Raw genomic sequence first — 21,364 nt, forward strand, 5'->3', positions numbered from 1 at the left:
CCCGGAATCGTTTCCTGTACGCCTCGGGGGTCAGTTCAAACTTCAGCAGCAAAGCCTGTTTGAACAAGTCATAGTCCCCCCTCGGCTTTATGGCCTTGGGACCCAGCAGGGGGGTCAGAGAGTGGAGCCTGTCTGCTGGGTCAATCTGGTTCAGATCACAAGCCTTCTCAAAGGGTCCCCCTGGGCTGACTGGGGAGTCAGGTCTGGTAGACTCCCGGCTGCTACACGGACTGCCCCCACGACTACTCCCCGGCTCTCTGGGCACCCCGGGAGCCCCCCTGGGATTGGAGCCTGTTCCTCAGACTGGTCATTCTCTACAAGCTGAGCCATCAGCTGCTCCTTAGAGACCCTCCCCATGCTCAGCCCTCTCTCCCTGCACAGACCTGCCAGGTCCCTCTTACGGAGCTGGGTATAGGCCATTCCTGCGCTGGTTCATTCAGTTCCCTCGTTTTATCGCTGGCAGCCACTCCCTGCAAAGTGCCTGCGCTCGCAGCCAGCCGTCTACAGGGTGCATCTGCCAACCATCCTCTGCTACCACGTTGTCATGGACTCACAGGTCATGCCCACTCTTGGCCCCATGCGGTCCCTGGGGGGAACCCCCTTCAGTGGGACAGCTCTTCTCGGGGGTCTACACTCTCACGGGGGTTAAGCCCCTTCGCCTCCTGGAACTGTACCTCTCTGAGCCTTAGCAGGCCTGTCTCTTGCCGTGGGCCCCACTCTCTCTGGACCCCAGGGGCCTCCACTCCCAGGGGGAATAATGCAACCCTGTTCTCTAGACCAGCACGACTCTCAGCCAGCATAAAACAGGAGGGTTTATTGAGCGTCTGAACCCAGCACAGGAAACTCTCAGGCCTGGCCTCCCTCAGCACAGCACATCTAGGTCTGTCCCGCATGCAGGTGGGCTCTGGCGGGCTCCCTCCTCCCAGCCCCTCGCTTTCGAGCTGGGCGTCGATATCACCTGCCCCCAAGCGCCGCCTCTGTCCTTTGTCTTCTCTCCAGGTAAACAGGATGGCCTGGCCTCTCCTCTCAGCTGTCTTTTGTTCCCCGCTTGCTGGAACTGGCTGGTCAGGTCACCGGGGTCCTCTCTCCGCAGCCCATTGTCCTCCCACTGGCCAGAACCCAGCTGTGACTCCCAAGCTGGGCCTCCCGGTCACTGGGTCACCAGTCGCTGGGGTATCCATTCTCCAGGCCATTCGCTGGCCTTCTGTAACAACAAACTCCCTCTTCCATCACCTTGTTAAACCAATAACACCCAGGGAAACTGAGTCCCACCCCCTCTGCATGCAAACCACTGAAAAAAACCAAGAAAATCCCCCATTTCGTCACAGCCTGTTAGTAAACTTGGAACGCAAGAATCTCATTCCCCTCCTCTCCCTGCCTTGTGCAATATGCAAGCCTGGGGACCCCTCTCCCCACCCTGTCAGCAGAGAACAAAGGGGCGGATGCAACTCGGAGCCTTGTGCAATCTCTTCGGGCAAGTCCAGGCCACCCATGCAGCATGGGGCAGGGACGCTGGAGCAACACACAGAGGGAGGGAGGGGGGCTGGAGGTGACTGGAAGCTCATAGGGGCTAGGGGCGCCAGGCAGCTCATGCAGATAGTGGGGGTGCGCTGAGCTGGGGATGCTCTGACAGGTTGTGTGTGTGAATCTCACTCCCCAGGCACTAGGGGAGACCCAGCAACAGGCCCCCTGCCCCACAGAGGGGAGCTCCAGGGGGCATTGCGGCTGCTTCAACAGCCCCCCCGCCCCATGCATACCGTGTCATGCCCCTAATGGACCCTGAACCTGACTCACAGCAGCTGCCATCTCTGGTTGTGGAGGTGGTTCCAGACCTCAGGGGCTTTATGTGGGGGCAAGTGTCAGGCCTCGGGCGGGGGGTGGGGGGGTGAGCTGTGACTGGGGGTTCCAGGCCTGGGGGCAGGCTCTGGTGGGGGTCAGGTTACAGGTCTGGGGGGCTCTGGTGGGGGGTCCAGGCCTAGGGCGCAGTTCCCTGCACTGGCAGAATGATGCACGGGGGTGTATGGCTGGTGCGGAGGAAACAGGTCTGTGGCCCGTGCCCTAGGGGTGGCTAGGCGGGCACTGCCATCTCTTGCCAGGGGCCCAGGCATCAGCAGGCAGTGGAGAGAGCAGGCTCAGCCCCTGTTTGCTGGCTGCATGGGCCCAGAGTGAGCCCCCAGCCGGTGATGACCCCTGAGCTGCACGAGAGAGGAAGGAGGTGGGACGAGCAAAGAGCCTTGGTGGGGGCTGGGAGGGGGGTCCTGAGAGGCAGCAAGGAGAGGGAGGTGATGGGGGTCCCAGCAGGATCCCCAGGGGAACGGCCCCGGCAGGGCTGAGCTTCCCGCTGGCTCAGAACCAGGTGCCATCCCTTTGGCTTCAGCCTGTTTGTGCCTGAATGGACGCTGTGCTCCCGAGGCCACCTCACAACTGACACACCCCAGCCCTGTGCCAGGCGTTGTTCCCCAGGGCCGCCACCTGCCCTGCAGCCCCTTGCACCAGCCTGGCTGGGGACTGGCAAATCAGGGCCACGTCTCTCTGTCAGCCTGGGACGGTGGGGGTGCTTGGCCATGGGGCCCAGCTCCACTCTGGTGGACCTAGGGGCCAACCTTATCCCACAGTGAGTGGGGCAGGGGCCTCTCCCCATTAATCATCAGGGCAGGGGTCCTCTTTGTGGATAAAGAGGCAGCAATGGAACAGGATCTAACCCCAGTCCTCCCTCCCCCCCCCCCCCGCTGCCCCAGTTCCCCCCCCGCACAGCCCCAACCCCCACCCCTGTGTGGCCCAGCCCTGCCATGGGTCCCGTTCCCTTCCATATTTACTCTCCGTCTAGAGCTGACAGTCCCACACAAAGCAAAGGCTCACCATGGCTCCCTGCCCCGGGGCCCATCCCCCACAACGAGGCACTGTGGTTGGGGGAGAGGCAAGCCAGTCCACACACCCCCCCCGCCCCAGCCCGTCAGAGAGTTTGGGGTTCTAGGCAGCACATAGCCAGTTGGAGGCCCCAGGCTGAGGGCAGAGCTGTTGATATTGCCTTGGGGTGGGTTGGACCTAGAAAAACCCAGGACCCCATTAATATCCTGTCAGGGTTCCCTCCCCACTCTGAACTCTGGGGTACAGATGTGGGTACCTGCCTGAAAGACTCCCCTAAGCTTATATTCCACCAGTTTAGGTTGAAAACTTCCCCAAGGCACAACTTCCTTTCCGTCTCCTTGGACAGTATTGCTGCCACCACCAAGTGATTTACACAAAAATTCAGGAAAGGGTCACTTGGAGTCCCTAGTCCCCCAAAATATCCCCCCAAGCTCCTTCATCCTCTTTCCTGGGGAGGCTTAAGAATAATATATCAACCAATTGGTTTTAATGTAAGTACAGATCAGACCTTTCATCTTTAGGACACTAAAATCAATCAGGTTCTTACAAGAAGGACTTTATTATAAAGAAAAAAGCAAAAGAACCTCGGCAAAATCAGGATGGAAGGTAACTTTACAGGAAAATAAAAAGATTTAAAATGCAGAGGACTCCCCTCTGGACTTAGCTTCACAGTTTTAAAAAACAGGAATAAAACTACCTTTTAGCATAGGGAAAATTCACAGGCTAAAACAAAAGATAATTTAATGTATTTCCTTGCCCTTGCTTACAATTTTTGTAATCTTAGATGAATCATTTCAGGTATGTTTCAGGAGATGTTTTACCTGCCTGGTCTCTCTCTCTGCGTTAAGAGAGAGAACAAAAAAAGAGAGCACAACCCCCCCGCCCCCGATTTGAAAGTATCTTCTTTCCTTATTGGTCCTTTTGGTCAGGTGCCAGCCAGGTTATTTGAGCTTCTTAACCCCTTACAGGTAAAGCAATTTAGTACAGCTTCCCAGGAGGGATTTTATGTTATCCTTATCTCTGTGTTTATGACATATCCCCTCCCCTTCCCATCCCCTCCCCACACTTGGTACTTGGATACGCACATAGCCCAGACCTATGGTTGGCCCTGGCCCCAGGCCTCCCCACCCCACAGCCGATGGAGGGCTTGTTCGCTGGCTGGGAACAGGCAATGCAGCCAATACTAGACACGCAGGGATCCGCTTATTGAGGTAGTGATACAAAAATGACAAGGTGTAAATCAGGAACAGACAATAAATAGAGCTGGGAAGGCAGGGCCCAGCCAGCCTCTACCACCTCACCAGGCCAAGGATGGTGGGTAAAGGGACAGTCCACGCTAGCACTCTGCGAAGGCAGTGCAGAGCCCATAACTGGCGGCCCATGTGGGGCAGGGCTCAGCACCAACCTGCCCCTGCCACCCCCCTAGAGACAGGGCAGTTCCTCTTGCCACCAGCAGGAGGCACTGGGGCAGGGCAAAGCTTGCATCTGGCATGAGTCTGTGCTTGGGTCCAATGTCCTCCTCTGGGGCAAGACAGGATATGGGGTCCCCCAGGGGGGCAGGGCAGCACCAAGGCAGCTTTCTGACCTGGGGCAGCCCTGCCCCCCTGCTACCCCAGCCCTCAGAGGCACCGGAGGCGGCGCGAGATGGTGGAGATCACACGCTTGTAGGCCTCGCGGAACTGGCGGTTCATGGCGGCGTACAGCACGGGGTTGATGCAGCTGTTCAGCCAGGTCAGGTTGGCGGACACCATGTGCAACCATGTGGGCGCCCGGTTCTTGGCATCGAAGATGTTGAGGAGGAGGAAGGGGATGTAGCTGAGGACAAAGAAGAGGAAGACCACGAAGCACATGCGGGTGACCTTCCGGAATTCCTTGTTGCTGTCCTTGGGCTGGGAGGGCAGGCTTTTGAGCTTTTGAGCTGCGGGGGCAGGAGCGGGGGCAGGAGCGGGGGCAGGAGCGGGGGCAGGGGTGGGGGCAGGGGCTGGGGTGAGGGCTGGGGCTGGGCCATTTTCCATGACCAGCGTCTTGGAGGTGTGGCCCTGCTCCGAGATGCTGGAGGGCTGGGAGACGCCCGTGTCCACACCGCTGTCCAGCTCCACAAACTGGCCTGGCGTGGCCAAGCTGGCCCCAGCGACATAAGCCCCCTTCAGGCTGGCCTTCTTCAGCTTGTAGTGGTCCATGGCGTGGGACGCCCCCTTCACCTTGCGGTGGATGAGGAAGTAGAAGATGCCCACGCAGCTGAGGCCCACCACAAAGTAGAAGGCCATCAGGATAGTGGTGTAGGGCCGGCCCCTGATGCGGTGGAAGCTGCAGGTGCAGACCTTGGGCACCAGCACGAAGACGGGCCAGAGCGGGGCGAAGCTGGCGAAGCCGAGGACCCAGGTGCCCAGGGCCACGAGCCCCACGCCCAGGCGCGAGAAGACCCGGTTGAAGAGGGCTGGGTTGGCAATGAGCACGTAGCGGCTGACGGCGATGAGGCAGAGCGTCAGGATGGAGACTGAGTTGGAGACGAAGAGCAGCATGCCGAAGACACGGCAGAAGCTGGGGCCGGCCCGCCAGTGCAGGTGCAGGTAGGAGTCCACAGAGAAGGGCTGCAGCAAGGCACAGTACAGCAGGTCGGCCAGCGTCAGGTTGACGATGAGCAGGTTGAAGCGGGTCTGCACCTTGGCGTCGGCCGCAAAGGCCAGGAGGGTCAGCACATTGCCCAGCGTGCCCACCACGGTGACCACCACACCCCAGCTCACGGCCACATAGCGGTACCCCACGATGGATGCCTCGTAGCACGAGAAGTTATCCATGGTGACGTTCACCATCATCTCAGGGAGTGGGAGGATCGGGTCTCGGGGAGGGGTCAGGTCCTGGAGCACAGTCCTGGCCTAGATCCTTGGCTTCTAGGAACTGAAGTAAAAGAAAAGGGGGTCAGGCAACGCACAACCCCCTGCCCCAGGAGCCCCTCCCTGCAATGCCCCTGCTGAGCCAGAATCAGCCACACATTTAAAGTGTCTCCCCCATCTGGGGAGGCACAGACAGGAAGGACATCGCATAGCTGTGCCCCAGGTCACCAGGGCTGGGGGCACCAACTGGGCTGGGCCAGCTGGGAAGAGGCAGCAGGGCAGGACATCCCTGTGCTCTGTTTGCCAGCCACAGCAAAACCCAGGCCAGGGCATGAGCTAGGGCAGCCAGAAGGCTCCTGCCCCTGCACCCCAGCTGGCTGGGCCCTGGCAGCCTTGGGTCTGGGGAGGGTGAGCTGCTCAGCTCAGGTCCAGCCCAAAGGGAGCTGTAAGCAGAGAGGGCTGGGAGAGCTGCGGAAGGGGAGGGGAGGCAGAGCTGGGGTGGAGGTGAGGAGAGGCAGGACGGAGGAGTGTGGGACAGGGAGGGCAGAGAAAGGGGGCACAGATCCTCCTATTAAAGTATCTGGGGCTGGAGCCCATCCTGACTCATAAGCATCAGGCCACTAGAAACATGGAGGTCTTTCCTGGCTGCTATAAGCTGGATTGGCCTCCCCCATGGCTGGGACCCAGACCCCTCCCCAGGGCCCCACCGCCCTGACATGGCTGTATAGTTAAAGAGGCAGCACATCCTATTGGGCTGCCATGGGGCTGGGACTTGGGACCAGCTCCATTCCCAGCTCTGCCACTGACCCGCTGAGTGCCCATGGACACGTCACTTTCCTGCTTTGTGCCTCAGTTTCCCCTCCCCCTTGTGTCTGTTCAGATTGTGAGCTCTGGGGGGCAGGAAGTCTCTCTCACTCCATGTCTGTTCAGCACCTGGCCAGGGAGGCTGTGATGAAGTTGGGGATTTTTGTAGTGTTTTACATGAATAGCGTGTGTGCGCCTCAGTTTCCCTGTGTGCTGCATGTTTAACAAGGTGGTGGGAGAGGGTTTGTTGTTGCAGAGGACCAGGCGTGACCTCACGTAGCAGCCGGGACCCCCCAACAATGGCCTGGAGATGGGGAACCCTAACAATTGGTGACTAAGAGGCCCACCCCAGCTTGGCAGTCAGCAGATTCTGACCAGTGGGAGGACAACGGGCTGAGGAGAGAGGACCCTGGTGACCTGACCAACCAGTTCCAGCCAGAGAGAGGGCCCCAGCGACTAATTTACCTGGGACGGAAGACAAAGGTCGGGGAGAAGCTGTTGGGGCTGGTGATATCGGATGCCTCGGCTGGAAGGAGGGGGTCTCTGCGCCAGGAGGAGGGAGCAGCCAGCGCCCACCTGCATGCGGGACAGACCTAGATGTGCTGTGCTGAGGGAGGCCAGGCCTGAGAGTTTCCTGTGCTGGGTTCAGACGCTCAATAAACCCTCCTGTGTTACGCTGACCGAGAGTCACTCCAGTCTAGAGAACAGAGTGGCATTATTCCCTCTGGGAGTGGAGGCCCCGGGGGTCCAGAGCGAGGGGACTCCCTGAAGGGGCCCACGGCAGAGACAGGCATGCTGAGGCTCAGAGAGGTGCAGTTCCAGGAGGCGGAGGGGCTTAACCCCAGGGAAAGAGTAGACCCCTGAGCAGGGCTGTCGCACTGAAGGGGGTTCCTCCCAGGGACCGTATGGAGCCAAGAGAGCACGAGTCCTGTGAGTCCGTGACAGAGGCCCCTGTTGTGACGCACCATTTCCCCTCCAGCCACAGCCCCGGGCCCCACACTGCCCCGGGTGGGGGAGAGCAGGGAGCAGATGCTGGATCCCGGGCAGGCCTGGGCAGGACCCTGGAATAATGCACCAGCAAGCGAAGGCCCCTGGCAGCCTCCCCGAAGGGAGATCAAACACGGCCCCATTCTTTCCATCCTGGGTCTAATTGGGGCGTTTCCACGGAAACCAATGTCTCAGATGTCTGCAGAGCAGGTGAGGCCCCACCTGGCTCCGCATCCCTGGGCATGCCGGGGTGTCAGGCTACCTGGGGGGAGCAGCATAACAAGCCCCATCAGCCTGGAGCCAAGCGCCCTGCTCACACACTCCAGCGAATGCACAGGAATCTGCACCCCTTTCCCCGGAGGGCATCATTACACGACCCCCCCCCGGAGCTCATCACGCCGGGCGCTGCACAGACGCAGCCTGAGACAGTCCCTGCCCCCAGAGCTCAGTCTGAATAGACACAGGGAAGGGGGCAGGGTCTGTGACCCTCTGGGGAGGAGACATGCTCCCTGGCCTGGGGGGACTCTGTCTCCTAGCTGATGCAGAGGACTCGGGGCTGGCACAGTGTAGGAGACCCCAGCTGTAGTGCAGCCTACTCCAGATCTCGCTCTGGCCTTTGCTCTGCAGCCACCCTGAGACCCGGCCCGTTCTCCCCACCGGGGCCTGCTGGCTCGAGTCCAGAGGGCAAAGCCCTGGCTCTGTGGCGGGGTGGGGCCATGGCCCCAAGAAGGATTCAGTGAGCAGCAGGGACTGGTAACAAGGCTCCTCGCTCCGTAGGAACAGCCCCACTGAGCCCAGAGCCGCGTGCGAAAGGGACCAAGCATCGTACGGAGAAGCCCCGCGGGCTCTGCCGGAGCAGGCTCAGCTCACACCCCAGCTCAACTAGCCTGCTTGGCAGCCAGGACTGGGGCCTGCTCCCCGCACACCAGCTCCCATCTGGGTGTGAAAGGCCAGATTCCCATCTCCTCCCTCAGTAGCCCCCTTAGCCCATGAGTCACCGCACTGGGGACGTCATGGGCCCTGGGCACCCTGAGCGCTGCCCCTTCCCCCAAACCTGATGAGCCGCAAGGAGCCGAGGACTCTGGCAATCAGGCAAAAGGCCTAGGAGACCAGCCAGCCCCTCTCCCTCCCACGGACCCTGTTTCCTAGCCACCCCCTAGCCTGCCATCAAACCCGGTGCCTGCCCTGCCTGCGCCACCCTCCCTCGCCCCAGGCACGGTGCCCGCTCTGGCTGTAAGAGTTTCCCCAGCAGGGCTCCCAGCACCATCAGCCAGAGCCGGTCCATGACCCAGCCCCTGCACAGATCTGATCAGCGCCAATGCTGGCTGCACACCGCCCCCTGCTGGACCACCCGGAGGCACAGGGGCTGCACTATGGTGAGCCCAGCCCCCCACGGCTAGGCGCAGACCATCCAGGAGGGTCAAAACCTTACCAAGCCGAGGGGCAGATGTGTCCAGCTGTGCTTGGAGCGATCTGCCGGCACAGCCTCATCCGCCAGCTATTTATGGGCTTCACGCCCCGGCAGCAAGAGAGAAAAGCCCTGAGTTGCCAAAGCCAGTGAGGTAACTTCCTCCTTCCTGGGTGCTGGCGAGCTGCAGGGCTGCAGCTTTGTTTGGAGAGAGGAGATTGAACACAGCAGCTGAGGTTGGGGTGGAGGCGTCAATCAGAGCTGAACACACAGGGCTCCCGAGAGCACCAGGGCAAGTGCATCGTGTTGGGTCGGGGGCCTGCATGGTCCCTGCCAGAAGGGGGCGCCGGGGGGCTCAGGGGGCTGGTGCTTGCAAGGGGCCCTGGCAGGGGGCAGGGCAGGGCTGGGCTGGCTACGAAGGGGTTCAGCGCTGAAGCGGCTGCCTGCGGACACCCCGTGGCTCTGCCTGGCTCCTGGCTGTGGGAGCCACACGGGGTTACCCTAAGGCCTGGCCTGCCCCAGCAGTCACACAAGGGCCTGGCAACGAGCCAAAGCCCCAGCCCTCCCTCCACACCCCACGCCGGGGGAAGGTGAGATGTGGCCCAGCCAGCCCTTAGCCGAGTCCCGAGCCCCCACGTTAGACTGGCCCATTGCAGAGCCTACAGGAGGGGGTGGATTCTGTCTGCTGGGGGGCAGGGGTCCCCTCCTGCGGAGCCCCTTACTGGCCCCCTCCCCAGCCATGGGGCTGCATGGGAGGGGGCAGCAGGGTAGGGAGTTATTTGAAGTCCTGTCATGGAGTTGTGGGGTAGCCAGAGGGTGCCAGCTCCCCCCCAATTGCTGTCAGCAGCTCTTGTGCCCCCTTAGGCCAGGGTTCAGGATCTGCCACGTCCCAAGAGCTGATGGGCCAGGCTCCCCCAGGAGCATCTGCAATTGGCAAGAGGCTCCAAGCTGCAGACCCCCCCACGCGGGCACCAGCAGCCCCGGTGCTCAGAGCCAGGCTTCCCCTCAGGGGAAGGGAGACCCCATTTCTCCCGCCCCACCCCCTGCCAACGAGCCCCAGCCACACGGGTGCCAGACACCACAGCGCCCATGGACCCCAGCAGTGCCACCCGCTGGCAAGCCCCAGCCAATGAGTGGCTGGGCAGGGCAGCTCCAGTGCCCTGCCGCCAGCAGCTGCCATTCACACACCTTGGTGGTTAGCGCCAGCAGGGGGCAGCGCAGGCTGAGAGCCCAACTGGTGTGAGTACAAGTTCCGGGGCGGCTGTTGGATGGTTAGAAGCAGGGATTGGCACCCAGGATGCCGGGGTTCTATTCTCTTAGAGAGAGGCAGTCAGGACTCCTGGGTTCTTTCCCCCGCTGACCGACCCCAGGCGAGTCTCTTCCGTCACAGGCCCAGCTACCCAGCTGGCTCCCGGGGGTGAGACACAGCGGGCACTCTGCCACTCATGCCAGGGCTCAAAGCGTGGGAAAAGTGCCAGTGAAATAACCCACTCAGCAGCAGGGGAATGGTGCCCAGAGCTGGCTCCCAGGCCTATGCTCTAACCATTAGGCCACCAGCACTCACAGGAAGGTACGACAAGAGCTGTAAGAACCAGTCAGAGACCCGGGAGGGAGAAGGGTGAAGCGCTGGTGTCCCTGGGAACTCCCCCAAGGGATGTGAGAGATCCCCGGCAGGGAGCTGAGCACCCTCCCACCCTGCCCCCTACTTCCCTTCCCTAGTGGAGCTGAACACTCCCTGCCCCCCACTTTCCCTTCCCCTGTAGACTGAGCACCCCCCCCCCCGACTTTCCCTTCCCTTGTGCAGCTGAGCACCCTCCACTCCACCCCCCCACTTATAGCTCAGTGGTTTGAGCATTGGCCTGCTAAACCCAGGGTTGTGAGTTCAATCCTTGAGGGGGCCATTTAGGGATCGGGGGCAAAAATTGGGGATTGGTCCTGCTTTGAGCAGGGGGTTGGACTAGATGACCTCCTGAGGTCCCTTCCAACCCTGATATTCTATGATTCCCCTTCCTTTGTGGAGCTAAGCACCCCCTGCTCCCCCTCACTTCCCCTTCCCCTGTAGACTGAGCACCCCCCCCCACTTTCCCTTCCCTTGTGGAGCTGAGCACCCTCCACCCTGCCCCCCACTTCCCCTTCCCTTGTGGAGCTGAGCATCCCCCATCCTGCCCCGCCCCCCACTTCCCTATCCCTTGTGGAGCTGAGCACCCCCATCCTGCCCCCACTCGCCTGCCCCCATTTTATTGCCCCACGGGCCATGGCTCTCAGAACAGAGCCTCGAGGGAGGTGGCACTTGGAGCTCACCCACAAGGCACAGCAGCCCTTGGCCAAAGGGGCATTGCAGCCGGAAGGGGCCCTTCTCTGCAGGGTTTGGTGGGGGTGACTGGTGATTTCCCAGCATGCACTGGGGTGCTAGCCCACACTCTGCCCCATGCATGGCTCAAGCTGGGTTTGCCATAGCTGAGGGCAGCCAGACCACTTCCCCCTTCAGTTGGCTGCACGGAAATCCAGCCAGCCGCATGCTCCTAGAACTTCTCCCGCTGCTCTCTGCCTGCGGTTTGCTACAGGCCTGCTGAGTTCTCTTTAGAGAACTGTTTTTAACCAGTGAAAACTCTTGGGCTCCCAGATGAATTAACGCCAGTAAAGCACAGATTTACACAACACATTAACCTGCGGAACTGCCTGCCACTGGGACTCATTGAGGCCAAGGTAGCACGGTTAACGGAAGGGCTCCATGTGGATGCTGTGGACATGCACATTTACGCCAGAGACTTGGATATAGCCATAAACCCTCATGCGCCAGACCCAATTTTTCCAGGGCCCTCAATCGGCCAGGACCCCTGGGCACGGGCCCTGTTGGCCCAGTGGCTAATCCACCGCCACTGCCTGCAATGCCCACCCCACTCCACAGGCCATTGCCGGCTTCTGATATTAAATGCATGGGAGCCTGCAGTCTTCCTCACGCCACAGGGAGCTCACCCGGGGGCCCTACCATGTTCAGTGCTCACCCGGGGGCCCTGCCACATCCAGCATCTGCCACATCCAGCACCTGCCCGGGGGCCCTGCCACTGTCAGCGCCAGCCCAGGGGCCCTGCCATGTTCAGCACCAGTCTGCGCACCCTGACTTCGGGGGCTGGCATTCTACCTTGTTGCTGGTAAATGCTCAGTGGCTGCATCTTGGGCACAAGCTCTAAACCCCCATGTGGCTCCGGCCTTGATTTATGCTGTTGCTATATTCTGGTCATCTGTAGTGAGCCTTTCTGGGGCTGGCCCATGTGAAGGATAAGCGCTTACTACTGCTGCTAGCTGCGGGAGTTACTCTGCTAGCTTATTAGGGAGCATGGTGCCTTAAGGGGCTGGTTTGGTCCCCACCAGTGACCCGAGCTGGGGGGGGGGGGTTGTGTCACCAGGGTATCCCTTCACGTGGGCTTTGGGGCATTCAAGCATCCGATTGGCTGGGGAGATCTGTAAGGCTTTTCTCCAGGCTGCCCCCGGCAGGGACGTGAGGGTCCCAGGGAGTTGGGGGCCTCCCCTGTGAGGAGTATCTGGGCCTAGGGGAGCATCTGCAGGGCCCAGCAAAGTCAGCGCTGGATCCGTTGGGGGGCCCGGCCTGCGGCTACACTGTTGTTTTCATAGAATCATAGAATATCAGGGTTGGAAGGGACCACAGGAGGTCATCTAGTCTAACCCCCTGCTCAAAGCAGGACCAATCCCCAATTTTTGCCCCAGATCCCTAAATGGCCCCCTCAAGGATTGAACTCACAACCCTGGGTTTAGCAGGCCAATGCTCAAACCACTGAGCTATCCCTCCCCCCCCTTCTCCCCTTCTCTGGGGGCACCAGCCTTTGCTGACTCCCCCGCATGGGCAGAAGGCTGGTTCTTCTCCAGACTTTGCCCTTTGCACAGGGAGCTGGCATGGGCCTGGTGGGTCGGCCCAGAGTGCCGGGAGGGGCTCGCGTGCTGGGGGGGGGTCTCAGAACCTGGGGAGGCTGCATTTCTTTATTTGCCTTTGAGTTGGCGTGAGGGGGAAACGGAGTAACATAAACAAACCCAGTGCTGAAGTGTGTCTGTCCGGCCTAATCCAAACGCATTCCACAGTGTGTGCCACGTGGCACTGGGCTGAGCGCAGCACGGGCCCCGCCTGAGTCCAGCTCCTAGCTCCGCCGACCCCCCAGAGCCCCCCGTGAGGCTGAACACAGTGCGAGCCCCTCCCAAATGCGGCTCCGAGCCCCCCCAGGCCTCCCATGCGGCACTGGGCTGAGTGCAGCACCAGCCCTGCCCGAGTCCAGCTCCGAGCCCCCCGCAGGGCTGAGCGCAGCACCAGCCTTGCCAACATCCTGCTCCGAACCCCTGCCCCAGCTGCCCCCCAGTGCCACCCCATGGCTGCTCAGTGTAATAAGTGTTTTCACTCCCTTCCCCCAAACAGCTCCGGCTCCCCCAAGCTACAGCCTGGAAAAGGACAAGCTGAGATTGCTGGCAATGGTGGCAAGGCCCTTGGGGTGACCACGCAAAGGCCTGGCCAATAAGAGCAGACCCTAGCTCACCCCACTGCCCCATCTGCCCACATGCTGTGCCCTGAGCTGCCCCTACCCCATCTCACACTGCTCCTGCCCTGCAATGACCCCCAGCCCACATGGCCCCATGCCCAGCTATGGTGGAGGGGACTTGCCCGGCCGCAGGCTGAGACATGAGGTAGAAGGCAGCCCTGGTCCCTGAGAGTGGTTCCCATCTGATGGCCACTCAGCAGCAAGGAATGGGGGAGCGGGGTGCCTCAGGCCAGTTCCAAGCCACCAGGGCATCAGGGCAGGTCCTGGGGCCTGGCTGGCAGAGATGCCAGGACTGAGTGGGCCTCCAAGGCTCTCTGGTGATGGCCCTAGTGACGGGCCGAGCTGGGAATCCCACCGTGGGTCTGTCCCAGATCAGAACCAGCAGGTTGGAGCTAGTGGAAGCTTTTGGTTTTGATACCGTCAAACCATTAGCGCAGGAACCAGGGACCAGCCGCTCCCCGGGCAGGACACGCTGCCCACGGAGATCAGGGATTCTTCTCACATTTCTACAGGTAACATCTCGGCTAATGAATCCGATCATCCGGCGTGTGACAGCTAGGACTCCCCAGGAGAACCGGAATGGGAACGGGGATACAAACCATTCGCACTGGGAGCATTTGGGCCTTGAGGAGCTGAGCGGGCCAGCGCTTCAGAACCGCAGGGAACAGTGTTTCCTTGTGCCCATCCCCGGCTGAGGCTGGCACATCCCCAGGGACCCTGCATGTGCAGACGCCTGCCTGTTCCCGGAGCGCTGCCGGCTGCCTGCCCTATCCTTTTGGGGCCCCCCCACAGTCAGAGCTTTACCCCCACATGCCATCTGAGAGCCTGGGGCCTCTGGTGGAGCCAGACTCCATGCTAGCCCAGCCCTCTGAGTGGTGTCTCTGCAGAGGGCTAGGGGTGAGCCGCACCTCACCTGGGGCTGTCAGCCTCGCTCCCCCTCCAGCCTCGACCCATCAGCTGAATCTCAGGCTGTGGCCAGTGCCCCACACCCCTGAGCAGAGCTCGCAAGCCCACAGGAAGAACACTCCTGTGGTTAGGGCCGGAAATCAGGGGACCTGGGCTCTATTTCTGTCTGTGTCACATGCTTCCTGCTTGACCCCTGTCCAGCCACCTCACACCAGGAGCAACTGAGCATGAGTTCAGCCCGGTGCCCAGATGCTACAGCGATGGGCCACAGGACAGCCTACAATGAGCAGCACTCACCATCCAGCTGGGGCATTTGCCTCCGATGATAGCATGGGTGCCCCCTGCAGGTGCCGCCTAGGAAAGCACCTCCAGTCCCAGCGCTGGGCCTCCCCTCTGTGCCCCCCAGCGCGGGGCTGAGACGACCCGATGGCAGGCACGGTGCTGTGGTGGCTGCTCGCATCAATCTCAGCCAGCGAGGGGTGTGGCGGGGGAGGAGACAGGTTCTGGCAGAACTGGAAAAACCACCCCGTGGGCTTGCCATGCCCAGCTCGGTTGTAGGTTTAATTGGAACCTGGGGCACCTCCCAGCTAGGAGCCCTGCCCGGCCCCTGGCAGGTGGGGCTGGGACCAGGCACTTCCCATTCTGCAGAGGGTGAGCCGGCTTTCTTGCCTCTTTATGGGACAGAGGCCACAGGTTGTGGCTTTTTTTTGCTTGGCTTTTCACCCAATAAATCTATCTCCTTGTTTTCCCAGGACTGTGAACGGCTGGAGAACGGGCGGGGTTCTGGCCCTGGGGCAGCAGGAGCCAGGGTGGGCAGGTTTCACTCAGCGTCAGCTGTTCTGCTCTGTTCAGGAGCTGCGCAGTGTCGGCTGTGATTTAACTCAAACGTCCAGTGCACAGTGGGAGAAAAGATCTCTTTGATAAAGTCACCGAAGGGTGGGGCATGCCACAGGCGTTCATCACAGGGCCCACCCCAGAGCCCCTGCCCAAGCAAAGACCGAGTCATTGCTAGCGTTCAATATGGGCAGAAAAGGAGAGCCGCGTGGGGAAAACATCCAGGCCTGGCAGCATAGCCTAGTGCAGGGGTGGCCTCAGAGTGCGATCACCAACTCTTGCTGGGGCCGCGCTGACAATTTTTCCTGCAATATTGAATTAAATTTAGGAAAAGCAAATAAATATTCACAGATATGTTCCCGGCTCTGTCTCTGCCTCCCACGGCCCTTCAGCAGGAGCCTGCACCGAGAAAGTGGGCAGGGAGCGCACCAGCCTCCTGCGGATCCCCAAGGTCCTGGTGCCCTGGGCTGGGCAGGAGCGTGGTTGCTGGACAATGGAGCGTCTTGGTGACTGAAGGCCGCAGCTGCCTCCACTGACGAGGTGCCTCCGGTGCCGGGCACACTGGCCCCATCTGTCTTCCGAGGCGCTGCTCCCGAGAAGGCTGCGTGGTGCAGGGCGCTGATCCCTGCTGGCCATGCCAGTGCAAACACCAGGGCAGCACATCTCACTGCCCTTGGTAACAGCAATTCAGGAGCGACAGCTGGGCACTGCAGGGAGGGGCTGCTGTTTTCTGGGAGGGGAGATCGAGCGTAAGGGGGAGGGCTCTCCTATTTGTGGGGGGCATGCGTGACTTGAGATCTTTGGGGGGCGGTCGAACCTTTAAATTGTGCTCTCTACTATCAACGTATATGGTTTTGGGGGGCAATGCTCCTCAATCGACCCCAATTCTCCCCATGTTTTGGAGGCTGTCTTGACAGCAAAAAAAATCCTCTGGTGGCCACGTTTGAGAAACACTGGCCCAGTGGCTAAAGCAATGGACTGGGGCTCAGGACACTGGGTTCTAGTCCTGGCTCTAGCACTGGCCTGCATGGGGAGCTTGAACGTCACTTCCATTCTGCGTGCCTCAGTTTCTCCAGCTGTACAGTGGGGATAATGATTGTGTGTCCCACTTGGAAAGCACATTGAGACAAGAGCTCCAGGTTCTTATTATAATTCTGCCTCATCATGAAGCCACCCAAACGGGGCCCAAACCCCACTGTCTTTCTCTGGCAGGGCCCTTCAAATAAATGACCTAGTGACGGTCCAGCCTAGTGGCTCTGTCTGGCTGGATTGGTGGTGTTCATAGAATCATAGAATATCAGGGTTGGAAGAGACCTAGGAGGTCATCTAATCCAACCCCCTGCTCAAAGCAGGACCCATCCCCAATTAAATCATGCCAGCCAGAGCTTTGTCAAGCCGGGCCTTAAAAGCCTCTAAGGAAAGAGATTCCACCACCTCCCTAGATAACCCATTCCAGTGCTTCACCACCCTCCTAGTGAAAAAGTTTTTCCTAGTATCCAACCTAAACCTTCCTCACTGCAACTTCAGACCATTACTCTTTTGTTCTGTCATCTGGTACCACTAAGAACAGTCTAGATCCATACTCTTTGGAACCCCCTTTCAGGTAGTTGAAAGCAGCTATCAAATCCCCCCTCATTCTTCTCTTCTGCAGACTAAACAATCCCAGTTCCCTCAGTCTCTCCTCATAAGTCATGTGCTCCAGTCTCCTAATAATTTTTGTTGCCCTTCGCTGGATTTTCTCCAATTTTTCCATGTCCTTCCTGTAGTGTGGGGCCCAAAACTGGACACAGTACTCCAGATGAGGCTTCACCAATGCCAGATAGAGGGGAACGATCACAACCCTTGATCTGCTGACAGTGTTCCTACTTATACAGCCCAAAATGCCGTTAGCCTTCTTGGCAACAAGGGCACACTGTTGACTCATATCCAGCTTCTCGTCCACTGTAACCCTAGGTCCTTTTCTGCAGAACTGCTGCCGAGCCAGTCGGTCCCTAGTCTGTAGCGGTGCATTGGATTCTTCCATCCTAAGTGCAGGACTCTGCACTTGTCCTTGTTGAACCTCATCAGATTTCTTTTGGCCCAATCTTCCAACTTGTCTAGGTCCCTCTGTATGCTATCCCCACCCTCCAGTGTATCTACCTCTCCTCCCAGTTTAGTGTCATCTGCAAATTTGCTGAGAGTGCAATCCACACCATCCTCCAGATTATTTATGAAGATATTGAACAAAACCGGCCCCAGGACCGACCCTTGGGGCACTCCACTTGATACTGGCTGCCAACTAGACACGGAGCCATTGATCACTACCCGTTGAGCCCAACAATCTAGCCAGCTTTCTATCCACCTTATAGTCCATTCATCCAGCCCATACTTCTTTAACTTGCTGGCAAGAATACTGTGGGAGACTGTGTCAAAAGCTTTGCTAAAATCAGAAATAATACGTCCACTGCTTTCCCCTCATCCACAGAACTAGTTATCTCGTCATAGAAGGCAATTAGGTTAGGCAGGCATGACTTGCCCTTGCTGAATCCATGCTGACTGTTCCTGATCACTTTCCTCTCCTCTAAGTGCTTCAGGATTGATTCTTTGAGGACCTGCTCCATGATTTTTCCAGGGACTGAGGTGAGGCTGACTGGCCTGTAGTTCCCAGGATCCTCCTTCTTCCCTTTTTTAAAGATGGGCACTACATTAGCCTTTTTCCAGCCGTCTGCGACTTCCCCCGATCGCCATGAGTTTTCAAAGAGAATGGCCAATGGCTCTGCAATCACAGCCGCCAACTCCTCTAGCACTCTCGGATGCAATGCATCTGGCCCCATGGACTTGTGCTCGTCCAGCTTTTCTAATAGTCCCGAACCACTTCTTTCTCCACAGAGGGCTGCTCACCTCCTCCCCATGCTGTGCTGCCCAGGGCTGTAGTCTGGGAGCTGAACTTGATTGTGAAGACAGAGGCAAAAAAAGCATTGAGTACATTAGCTTTTTCCACATCCTCTGTCACTAGGTTGCCTCCCTCATTCAGTAAGGGGCCCACACTTTCCTTGACCTTCTTCCTGTTGCTAACATACCTGTAGAAACCCTTCCTGTTACTCTTAACATCCCTTGCAAGCTGCAACTCCAAGGGTGATTTGGCCTTCCTGATATCACTCCTGCATCCCCGAGCAATACTTTTATACTCCTCCCTGGTCATTTGTCCAAGCTTCCACTTCTTGTAAGCTTCTTTTATGGTTTAAGGTCAGCAAGGATTTCACTGTTAAGCCAAGCTGGTCGCCTGCCATATTTATTATTCTTTCTACACGTCAGGATGGTTTGTTCCTGCAACCTCAATAAGGATTCTTTAAAATACAGCCAGCTCTCCTGGACTCCTTTCCCCCTCATGTTATTCTCTCAGGGGATCCTGCCCATCAGTTCCCTGAGGGAGTCAAAGTCTGCTTTTCTGAAGTCCAGGGTCGGTATTCTGCTGCTCTCTGTTCTTCCTTGTGTCAGGATCCTGAACTCGACCATCTCATGGTCACTGCCTCCCAGGTTCCCATCACTGTGTTGCCACAGCCCCTGTCATAGTGCTATGGCAGTGCCCCTCGTAATGCAGCCCAGCCCAGGCCCTGCCCTGTGCCGCAGAGTTCGACCCAGGAAATGCAGCCAGCCCAGGCTCTGGGAGCCAGCCTTCACGCAGACTGGCCTGTTTGCCACAACCTAAGTGACCAGATCTGGGTGGTGGTGTCAGGAAGAAGAGAGCTGGGACACCCAGGGCAGGGACCTTCCCCCAGCAATTCCTGCTCCCAGCCCTGATCTGATGGTCGAGCTAGAGTGTGTTCTTTAGAAAGAGCTGTGCAGTCTTGAGTTTAGACACCAGGGGCAGGAACATCTACTCCTCAGTGACCTTGGATTGGGGAATGACCCCCCCAAGAGTGTCGCAAACTGTATGTACACGGGACTTCTGCTGGAAAGCGGCTGCTTCTGGGGTGGGGGCAGCTCCTGGGATCCCTCTAATTGGAGGGCATTGCTGGGGCCTCGCTTGGCAAGAGGGATGCCTGTTCTGCTGCATTTGAGCACGTGATCTCTGAAACCGGCTCTGCAACACCTGGGGGACTGTGGGTGCTCTCCAGTCAGGCTGAATGACAGCTCCGCTCCTCCCGCCCCGTGAGCTGCTTGTGGCTTTTTGTTCCTCTGCATTGGCACAAATCAAACCCACAAGGGTTAATAGTTCTCCCAATCGAAGGGTCGAGGGGTTGGAGAGGCAGGACCTGAGTCTGCCTCAGAGGGGCCAGGGCTCCATGGAGGCATTCCAGACGGACATCAGAGCCAGGGAGGCTAGAACAGAACCAGGCCTGGGAGGTGGGTAAATAAGCATCATTAGCTCCATTGTACCAAGCACAGAGAGGGGATGGCCACACAGCTGAGATGAGAACCCAGAAATCCTGGCTTCCAGGCCCCCACTTCTCTAACCATTAGACCCACTCACTTCCCAGAACCCAGAATAGAACCCAGGTGTCCTGGTTCCTAACTCCCCTGTTCAAACCACTAGCCCCTACTCCTCCCCCCAGCCAGTGGGATGTAATTCATCTGTGTGAATGCTGGCCCTGGCATGGAAGCCCAGTGCTCCTCCGGTCCCAGGGTGGGCAGGCTGCCCGGGCATGCAGCTGAAATGAGTGATTGATGGGGCCTATAGATCCGGCGTCTCCACCAGCTGCCAGTACACACAATTTACAAAGCAAATGAGCAGGGGCAGGCTGGCTGACAGGCCCTGACCCAGCCATGGGTGGGGGAAAGGGGGCGGGGAGAGGGGCTGGCGCATGGCCCCACTGTGACTTGGAGACACAGGGAAGGGCCTATGGGCTCCATATGCCCTGAGAGACCCACACAGCTGGCTGGAGATGCGGGGCTTTGATCACAGGGGGCAGGGGCTGGGGAGATGCTGATGCTGATGGGTTTGTGGGCTCAGAAACTGGACTTGGGTGGGGGGCAGGAGCAGGCCAGGCCTCTCCCCACAGGAAAGACCAACAACAGCTGCTCCCACTTGATGCCCGCTTGGCGTGAGTCGAGTGCGAGGGCCTCAGCCCAGCTCCTGATGAGACAGGGGCCCCTCCCGGCACTAATCACCCACTGCCGAGAGGCCGAGGCCTGGCTGAGCCGGGAGTGGGACACCCAGGTGGGTCCCAGCAGGGCAGGGCAGGGCATGAGGGAAGACTGGGACTGTTGTGCCCGCAGGCCCCAGGGCAGCCCAGTGTCACCAGGTGGCACTCATGGCCCATTGCTGGGTCCAGGCTGTGGCACATGTGTCCAGGCCCCTTCACTCCCTCTGGGGCTGGGCTGGGGAGCTGCCCCCACTCAGACCTGGGTGGGGCACTGAGGGCACCCACCCATGTTCTCCCATGACTGGGCGGGGGGGACTCAGCCCCTGGGCCCATCCCCCAGGACCGTGGTGGGAGGGGGAGCCCTGGAGGGGCCTGGCTATGAAGGTGGGGAGGGGCAGGGGACGTCGTGTGTACTGTGGGGGAAGGGGTTGAGGGGGCGCTGGGGGTATTGTCTGTAACACTGTGATAGCGGGAGGGGGACAGTTCTGGTTTTGACCTGGGGTGGGGCGAGGAGTCTCACAAGCCCTGAGAGCTGGGGGGAGGGGGCACTCTTTTCCCTGCAGGCGCTGGTGCCACCTGGTTCTTGGCCTGTGTGGGAGGGCGGTTCCCCAGGGTCCTGTCCCTGCTCTGGGGGCTATCACTGCAGAACCCAGGAGTCCGAGCTCACAGCCCTCCCCCCACTTCCGCCACACTCTAACCCAGTAAACTCCACTTCCTGCCCTAAGCACTGGGGAAGAACCCAGGAGTCCGGTCTCCGCCCACTGTTCTAACCACTCTTCCAGGCTCCTTCCTCCCTAGTGCGGTCACTGGGGCGACACTGCCCCTGCGCCTTGGGGTATTAATGCCACCCCAGGCACTGCTGTCAATGTTGTATAGGGCAGCAGCGCCACCTGCTGGAGGGTGCATGAATGCAGGGCCCGGCTTTTAGGGCAGAAGCCACCAGGTGCCCATGTCTTTGCGTGGCCCTTAGAATCAGGGCAAAGGGGCCAGCACCCGACTGGGACATAAGTGGGAGGGAAGGGGGGGCATGGGGAGGTGGGCACTTCCCAAGAGATCTCCAGTGTGGGGCATCTGGTTACTCTGGCGGCAGCCTGGCGGGATCAATCCCTGCCC

The 21,364-nt window shown here is 59.4% G+C and overlaps 1 protein-coding gene across 2 annotated transcripts; it reads right to left on the reverse strand.

The window, feature by feature from the left end:
- Positions 1-3,413: 3,413 nt before the first annotated feature.
- Positions 3,414-9,112, reverse strand: GPR84 (G protein-coupled receptor 84). 2 transcript variants are annotated; one of them, XM_037884175.2, is made up of 3 exons: positions 8,926-9,112; positions 6,972-7,203; positions 3,414-5,766 (listed from the first exon to the last, which is right to left on the reverse strand). In XM_037884175.2, the coding sequence occupies exon 3, from the start codon at positions 5,682-5,684 to the stop codon at positions 4,488-4,490; it is 1,197 nt and encodes a 398-aa protein (XP_037740103.1). In that variant the 5' UTR covers positions 5,685-5,766; positions 6,972-7,203; positions 8,926-9,112; the 3' UTR covers positions 3,414-4,487. The 2 variants fall into 2 exon arrangements, with proteins under 2 accessions (XP_037740103.1, XP_027683928.2); XM_027828127.3 differs by lacking the exon at positions 6,972-7,203.
- Positions 9,113-21,364: the final 12,252 nt, after the last annotated feature.

Source organism: Chelonia mydas, chromosome 20 (genome assembly GCF_015237465.2).
Source record: "Chelonia mydas isolate rCheMyd1 chromosome 20, rCheMyd1.pri.v2, whole genome shotgun sequence".
Classification (NCBI taxonomy): Eukaryota; Metazoa; Chordata; order Testudines; family Cheloniidae; genus Chelonia; species Chelonia mydas.

Excerpts from the sequence above, each read along its gene's own strand:
- GPR84 (XM_027828127.3), bottom strand. The coding sequence starts at position 5,684 with ATGATGGTGAACGTCACCATGGATAACTTCTCGTGCTACGAGGCATCC.